Below are 8,530 nucleotides of genomic sequence, written 5' to 3'. Positions count from 1 at the left end.
AAGTTTGATTAGCTATATTAATACAACATTCTAGCAGAGTGAGGGATTTAAAGTGGCAAAAAGAAATAGTAGATCCATAAGCATAGATGTTTCAAAGAACTAGGAGTATATCTAAAGGCCATGCTACAAACTTTTGGTTTAGGTAGAATCCCAATTGCTTCTCTTCACTATTGCACCAAACTTCGTCCAAGCAAGTTTCCTTTACGTTTGGGTGGTTGAAATTTTCTTGGATTGTCTTGAGCATAGCTTCCAGCTCACTTCTCTGTTCAATGACTCCTACTTTAAGGAACAACGGTCTTTGGTTACTAATAATCCCCACACTCCATGCAACCCTGTTCAAAAATTTGTTAAATACCCTCGCACAAAATCGAATGTGTGAGTGGGATCGCATACCACAATGCAACAAAAGACATACACATTTATTAGAGCATTTGTATGTAAATCATTTTTTGACATTGATGTTGGACTTATCTTGAGATCAAAATCCATGTGGAAATATTGGCCAGCAGATTGTAGGGCTTGGTTTTTTGTTTAAGGATGGTCACCACATTCCTTTCTATCCATAAGAAAAAGCAAGTGATTATAAATGCATAAAACCAGCGGACCACATCCCTGCTAAGATGGAGTCTCCCACCAAAGAAAGAGAGGCATAAGTCCAGGATTGATTGTTGAGACAAATATTCAACCCGCAGTCCTAATGGTCCTACAACCAATATCCTCTTGGTACATTCACATGAGATGAAAACATGTCATGGAGTCTTTATCTTATTTCCACACAATTGACAATCAATGTGCACATCTAGGGGTAGAACTAGGATTCAATATTGGGGGGGGGGGGCAATAATGAAATTGGGGAAGCACCAATGCTTTTTCGCGATACATATTGTGTGAGCCCTTGTAAGATCCACCCCGAGCTGGAGGTCTCACCGTTTTTTGTTTTTATTATATTAAGGGGCCCATATATTTTGTGGGGCCCACATATATTTGACAAAAATAAGTAAATTATTGGTAATGGTTTTTTTTTGCAACAAGATATAGGTAAATTAAAGCATAAGTTTAAAAAAAAAAAAAAATTACACATGACTTCAACCCTTAAAAGTTAGTTGCAAGCCCAAATTTTCTTTTAAGGTAAGAAATGCAAACCAATGGTATTTAGTTACCTTACTAACTATAGACATTTTATTTACAATATAAAATCAAATAACAAAAATTGTAGAAGAAATAAAGAAAAAAAAAGTATAAAATTAGATAAAGAATAACTAAAAAAAATGAGTAAAAGAGAAATAATAAATAAATTGAGAAAGAGAGAGAACCTAATTGTGGAAAAGACTTTTTCCCCAACTTTCCTTAATCCATTTATATAATAAATTGAATACTTAATAATATATTTTTTAAAAAATTTCTCTTAACCCTCGTTTATAGAAGGAGAATAAGTAAGAAGAAAAGATGTGAGAGAGAAGAGAAGGCAGAATAAATAGGGATTGAGGAGTTAGTTTCTATTAGAAATGACATTTTGAATATTTAATAATATGCTTTTTTTTTTTAATTTCCCTTAACCCTTGATAGAAGGAGAATAAATAAGAAGAAAAGATGTGAGAGAGAAGGGACGGGAGAATAATTAGGGATTGATGAGTTATTTTTTAACTAGGAATGACATTTATACCCATTATTTTACCTTTAAAATTTGTTTTCAATTTTTTTTTTGGGGGGGGGGGGCAAATAGTGATATTTCAGAAGAGAAAAAAATTGAAAAAATGAAGGAAATTAGTATAAAAAATGAAAAAGTTAAGAAATTATTAAAAAAAATTTAAAATTTGGAGATGGGGCCATGGAACCCCGGTCCCTGAGTGGGTCCACCCCTGTGCACCTCCCTCCATCTGGCAAGTGTAGACTTAATTGGAAGTCTTGCATGCAAAAGACACCAAAAGAAGAATTTAAACATTGGATGTAATTGTAAATTTCAGAAGAATTTCTACCATGATGTACGAGCATTGATAGGGGAAGAACATATTTTTCATCAGAGCGTGCCCCCACCAACTTGGCAGTGAACTTGCCATAGGAGAATAATTGTTATCGTTAGAAGAACTGAGAAATATAGAGGATAATAGAGTGTTCGACAAATTTAAAGTTAGGTGATACTCTTTTTTTTAGTGTCAAAAAGAGACATTTCTTGAACAGTAGTTTCTTCTCTCCACATAATCCCATTTGGGTATTCACAAACAATGTTTCTGACCCAAGGTAACCAAGGGTCAGAAAATGTTCCCTAGTTGTCTACACATCATCCCTTGCAATTTGGGAATGATATTGCAGATGCTTCACAGATTTTATGATGTCCAAAAACTAATAATCATTTTAGAGGTGAGGAAACAAATATCTGGATTTTTTATTTTTTTTGGTGGTAATATCTGATAATAAACATGTGAGGTATCCTCTTCTTCTACTTTTCTTCCATCTTTAGTTTGGCAACAAGTGGAGTATCTGATACGTAATAAATTCAGAGGTTGAAAAGAGTCACTTTTAGCTCATCTCTTCCCAGCTTTATAAAAAGCCATGGCCTCACATGATATTCAATCAAGCGCCTACTCCTTCCTCAGCTCCCTTTACCAATATGATCGCTAGGGTAGCAGAGAATGGATTCGGAGATGGCAGGGAGGATTATACACAAGATGGAACTGTGGATCTCAAGGGTCACCCTGTCCTAAGATCAAAGGGAGGGAAATGGAGGGCTTGTTCTTTCATTGTAGGTAAGATGACCATGTTTTTACTGAACTCTACACTTTCTTTCTTTCTTCTTTGTCCTATATATGGTTAGTGTTTCAAGTTATCGATGAAATGACTGGAGGATTACTTCTCATGTGTCTTCTGTTGTGGGATTTGCTTCCTCTCTATTGTAGGATATGAGGTGTTTGAGAGAATGGCATACTATGGAATTGCTTCAAATCTAGTGTTATATTTGACAACGAAGCTCCATGAAGGAACAGTTTCATCTTCAAATAATGTAACAAACTGGGTTGGAACTGTGTGGATGACACCCATTATTGGAGCTTACATTGCTGATGCCCATCTCGGCCGATACTGGACTTTTTGTTCTCTCTTCAGGCATTTATCTTGTGGTAATACTTGGAATATATATCCATATCCATGCTTACACAGTTGTTCACAGGCAAGAGACACACACACACAGAAGCAAACTAGCTAATATAATATGTGATAGTATATGAGAAGCGAAGCAGAGAAGACTTAGCCGGTCAGGCACGACATACACACCAAGCATTTTAGAACACGTATGTTATTATCTGGAAACAATAGAAGCCACACGTACTCAGATATTTTTCTTGTGTCTTAAATTCCATGGTTTCTATTCTTAGGCTGGTTTTAGGGTAATCAAATGGCCAGGTACAATCATCATTCAATTGTTTTGGTGAACTTGTTTGTTCAGAAGAAGCCATCCGGGCCGGTATTTCCCTTCTTTGTCGACTAACTAGAATCCTTGGAAAAAGGGAAAGAAGAGAGAGAGAGAGAGATTTTTCATGTCTAATCATCTGAACCTTCTTTCTGTCGCACGGGTATCTCTTGCACAGTTCTAAAAGAAAATTTTATAATATATAATATTTTTCATATCCAACGTATGTGATTACAAGAACAGGTATAAGCTAGATCACAACCGTTAGATCTGAAAATGCCATTCGTCTGATCCGAGAACCGGAAGATATCTGCTAGACACACGTCATTGACTTTCACCAACATAAAATTTACCCTGGTTTCTCCTCCTCTTCTTTTCTGTGATTAGTAATAAGTTGCAGTTTGTTATTATTCTTCCCTTAATATTTCAAATTAATTTTCGCTAAGCAGGGAATGAGCCTCCTGACCCTAGCAGTCTCACTGCCAGCACTCAGGCCACCATCATGTGAGCTGGGAGTGAAAGATCAAGAGACCTGCAACAAGCGAGCCTCAGCATTCCAAGTGGGCATCTTCTATTGTGCATTATACATAATCGCAGTTGGAGCTGGTGGGACCAAACCGAACATGTCAACCATGGGAGCAGACCAATTTGATGATTTTGAGCCGAAGGAAAAAGTTCAAAAGCTATCCTTCTTCAACTGGTGGATGTTCAGCATCTTCTTTGGAACCCTCATGGCTAATACCTTCCTTGTGTACTTACAAGACAACGTTGGTTGGTCCATTGGCTATGCCATTCCAACAGCTGGGCTTGCAATTTCAGTCTTGGTGTTCTTAGTGGGCACTCCATTCTACAGGCACAAGGTCGCTTCAGGAAGTCCTTTCACTAAGATGGCGAGGGTACTTGTGGCTGCCATGAGAAAATGGAAGTTATCTGTCCCAGATGATCCCAATGAGCTTCATGAATTGAACTTGGATGAATATTCTACAACTTCTAAGGTTCGGATTGATCACACACCTTCGTTAAGGTTAGTGAATTGGATGTTTAGGGTTTAGCTATATATGAGTCTGTAGCAAGGATTTATTTCTTTTAAATTGTGATTTCCATCTGCAGAAATCTTGATAAAGCTGCGGTAAGAAGCAGTTCTAGCAACCCATGGAAGTTGTGTACAGTGACCCAAGTTGAAGAAACCAAACAGATGATCAGAATGATTCCTATTTTGGTCTCTACATTCATACCAAGCACCATGCTCGCTCAGGTTCAAACGTTGTTTATTAAACAAGGAACCACCTTAGACAGAAGCATGGGACCACACTTTGATATCCCTCCCGCATGTCTTACAGCATTTGTGACTCTTTCAATGTTGATCAGCCTTATAATCTATGACCGTTACTTCGTGCCATTAGCTAAGAGATACACAGGGAACCCAAGAGGAATTACATTGTTGCAGAGACTGGGAGTTGGCCTTTTGATGCATGTAGTTGTCATGGCCACAGCATCATTTACCGAAAAGAAGAGACTGGGTGTTGCAAGAGAGAGTAGCATTTCAGGTAGAGGTGATCAAACAGTCCCTCTTACCATCTTTATACTACTCCCTCAGTTTGCTTTGATGGGAGTGGCAGATACCTTTGCTGAAGTAGCCAAGATTGAATTCTTCTATGACCAAGCACCAGAAGGCATGAAGAGCCTTGGAACTTCCTATTACACAAGTAGCATGGGAATTGGAAACTTCCTTAATAGTTTTCTTCTTCAGTGTGTATCTGATCTCACTAAGAAGAATGGTAAAGGATGGATATCAGACAACTTAAATGAGTCTCACTTAGACTATTTCTATGGGTTGTATGCTGTATTAAGCTTTCTTAATTTCGTTTTCTTTCTGATGATGAGTAAGTTCTATGTCTACAATGCCAATGCTGGTGAATCAGAAAGAGGGCTAATGAAAACAGCTGTGGAGGTGTGTCCAGACATGGATAAAACTCAAGATGATGAAGGATTAAAAGGATGGGAGTAGCTTATCAGAACATGCATGTAATCTGATATACCACATAAATGGAATTTAGAAGCCTTTCTCCATCTTCAGTTGTTTTTCTTTGGCTATTGAAAGCGAATCTTGTGGTGTTCTTCTCTTTCATAAATTCAACATCTGTGTAAGTTTCTGTGTCCTCCCGTAGTCTATATTGTAGGGCAACTAGTTTAAGGTTTACATCCTTTGCAACATGTGTGGCTGTGTTTTGTGGAATTTTAGAAATGTATGGATAATGTACAAATGCATGGATAATGTACAAGAGACAGGTTTAGATAGTGAGTTCACAATGCAAACAGGTCTGGGCGGTCAGGTGTTTGGGTACATAAGGTTAGATAATGCGTAGGGGTGTAGCAGCAGAGCCAGGCTTTAGCATCTGGAGGGGTCAAGTACCGATATTTCAAAATAACAAAAAGAATTTTCCACCCATTATCTTTACTGTGAAAAATTTTCTCCAGTCAGGGGCCCTATTAAAAATACATGGGAAGAGGATCAGAGGGTAAATTTCAAATTTTCAGGAAACAAAAAAAAAGTTAGCCAGACCAATAAGTGTTGAAAATAATAATAGTTGAAGAGAGCAAGAGAGAAGAAGAGAGAGGGAGAGAGAGAGACGTTGATAAAAAGAGAGAGAGAGAGAGAGTCTTAGTGTGCGTATGAGAAAGCACAGAAAATAATAAACACATTAATTTACAATGAATTAGTACATAGCTTTATATAGAAACAGAGTCCTTCATAGTGTTCTTGGAGTAATTCTCTGTATAGTTCTAGGACTCTTGTGGTTGTGGTGCTAGGATTTTAGTATTTTAGATTACATAAAATATTGATTAAGAGTTTGTACCAATCAATATTAAACTCTCTTTTGGGTTGTTTAGTGTCTTTGTGAGTACCAATTGTAGAGTTTTTCTTGTATGTAATAACTGGTGTTTGATTAGCTGTGAGACTTTTAACAGCAATAGAACTCTTGGAAGTTTGATCAACTGTGGAACTTCTAACAACAATGGAACTCTTGGAAGCAATCCTAGCCGCATATGCTTGAGATGAAGTGGCGGCTATGATGTTGGTTGATTTTCCAAATACATCCCTAATAATAAGTTTACCAGTTTCAAATCTAAGATTTGGATAATTAACTATTGGTTCCAACTAATCCAAGAATATGTGTTACATAGCTTTTCCTTTTAACGTTCCAATTCTTACAAGTTGCAATAAACACATTTGTAGGTCTTCAGTTTCACCCCGAGACAAATCAAACCTCACGTAATTACTCCTGGTCACTCTCTTTTCTGTTTGTTTAGGTGAAATTCATCTTCTTTGGATTCTTTAGAAACTAAAGAGTAGTTAAGAAATAGTACAAATTTCCTTGAATCTATATAATACATATACCAATTGGTACTGTTGGCTCCGCTTAGGTCCAATCATTAGGATCAGATCCTTTACAGTAACAAGTCATTAGGAGCAAATCTGTCCCAGTAAGCTATTGGGCAGGCTAGTCCTGGCTCCTAGCAGGATGGTTCCGGTCCAAAATTAACAGTGCTAGGATAATGGACTTGATCTACTTCTTGACTTTGTGTACCCTATATACTTCTTAGTTGTGGCTGTGTCACCTCAGCAAATATGCTGATCGATAGTCGGAGGTTGATCTCAACCATTGGATCGACATACTTGTTAAGGCAGCACAACCACAACTATAGAAGTATCAAATCAAAAAGTAAAGAAGATGAGAATCTTGTAAGATTAAATGTAGCCAGGACAACATAGATTGATTAAAAACACATAAATAATGATGCAACAAAGTCATGAAACATACCTTCTTTAAAATCCATTGGAGACGAAATGCACCGGAATCTCTCTTCCTTAATCTGCTACAAACAATGAACTATCTTTTGCTACTACGATCTTCTCCTTTAAGCTTCTCCCTATACACTGGCTGAATGGAATAACCACTCTTTGAATTATGTGCAAAGAATAATAAATAATTAATTAGGGTTAGAGGAGGGGCCTATCATCTCTTTATATAGGAAAACTTATTGGATCCTCCACAAAAGATTTTACAATCCCTACTAACCCATGCCAGCCAACCCGTATCAAAGTTCTAGCCACTGTGTATCTCTCATGCCAGACCAAATAAGAAAACCAAATCAGAATCAGATACAACGAATAATGCACACCTTATGGGGAATAGTTTATTAATATTCTAACATTCTCCCATGGGCTTTATTGATTGTAACCAGAGTTGAGTAAGACAAAATTCTCTTTGTTTTTAAGAAAACAATTGAAAAACATGTTGAAAATGTTTTTGAACTTTATGTGCACAACTTTATATTGGTCTGGAGAAAATATTAAAAACTCAATCCCTTCATATAAAGCCTTAAGTACCGAATCATGGTGGTAATTGCACCTTTTAAGCGAAACAGGATCATCCATGGTCACAAATACTCTTAACTCTACTGAAAATGGATGTGATATGATAGTGTGGCAACTGTATAATACTTTATAGAAAATCCTTGTGTGTCATTTTGAGAGACAATACTTTATGGTTCCCACGAACCTGTATGCCATCATTTGTAACTCGAGTTTAATTTTACGTGTTATATGACATACCTTAAGGCTAATACATATATGCCTCAACTTTTGTTTTAATTAACACACACCTTAAGACTTGCACAATATGCAACATGATAGATGTGAACAGCCGTGTGTCAACGAAGAACTTTATTGAATTCAAACAATAGATTATCAGTGCATATAAAAGTAAAATGTCAAGAAACAAGTACAGATGGGAACTTTATTACTCAATAAAGCAAAATACAAAAACTCCCCACCAAGCAACCTCATCCAAGGATGCTCCTAAGCCCATAGTTACTACATGTTTCTCAAAGATCTTAAGACAGAGACCTTTAATTAGGGGATCTGTAACCATATTATATGTACCAATATGCTTTATGTGGTGTCACCTTCTTTAGCATTTTCCTTAATGATCAAATACTTGATCTTCATACATTTAGATCCTATCCTTATTGTTGTTAACAAACAACACGATAAAATTATTGTCACAATACAACTAGATGGGTCTATCCATAAAGTCAAAATAAAACTGTCAACTACCTGAT

At 36.8% G+C, this 8,530-nt stretch overlaps 1 protein-coding gene across 1 annotated transcript; it reads left to right on the top strand.

The window, feature by feature from the left end:
* Positions 1-2,521: 2,521 nt before the first annotated feature.
* Positions 2,522-5,686, top strand: LOC149022590 (protein NRT1/ PTR FAMILY 5.2-like). Its single transcript, XM_089150624.1, has 4 exons — positions 2,522-2,744; positions 2,895-3,113; positions 3,853-4,427; positions 4,514-5,686. The coding sequence occupies exons 2-4, from the start codon at positions 3,057-3,059 to the stop codon at positions 5,409-5,411; spliced, it is 1,530 nt and encodes a 509-aa protein (XP_089006750.1). The 5' UTR covers positions 2,522-2,744; positions 2,895-3,056; the 3' UTR covers positions 5,412-5,686.
* The last annotated feature ends 2,844 nt before the right edge of the window (positions 5,687-8,530 follow it).

This window comes from Hakea prostrata, chromosome 3 (genome assembly GCF_041222555.1).
Source record: "Hakea prostrata isolate BN-2017 chromosome 3, UWA_Hpros_2, whole genome shotgun sequence".
NCBI lineage: Eukaryota > Viridiplantae > Streptophyta > Magnoliopsida > Proteales > Proteaceae > Hakea > Hakea prostrata.
The sequence above is the reverse complement of the archived record's forward strand: the minus strand, read 5'-3'. Positions and strand labels throughout refer to the sequence as shown.

Coding starts and splice junctions, on each gene's coding strand:
- LOC149022590 (XM_089150624.1), top strand. CDS start 3,057: ATGCCCATCTCGGCCGATACTGGACTTTTTGTTCTCTCTTCAGGCATT. Junction 3,114..3,852: donor CTTCAGGCATTTATCTTGTG/GTAATACTTGGA, acceptor TTCGCTAAGCAG/GGAATGAGCCTCCTGACCCT. Junction 4,428..4,513: donor GATCACACACCTTCGTTAAG/GTTAGTGAATTG, acceptor TTCCATCTGCAG/AAATCTTGATAAAGCTGCGG.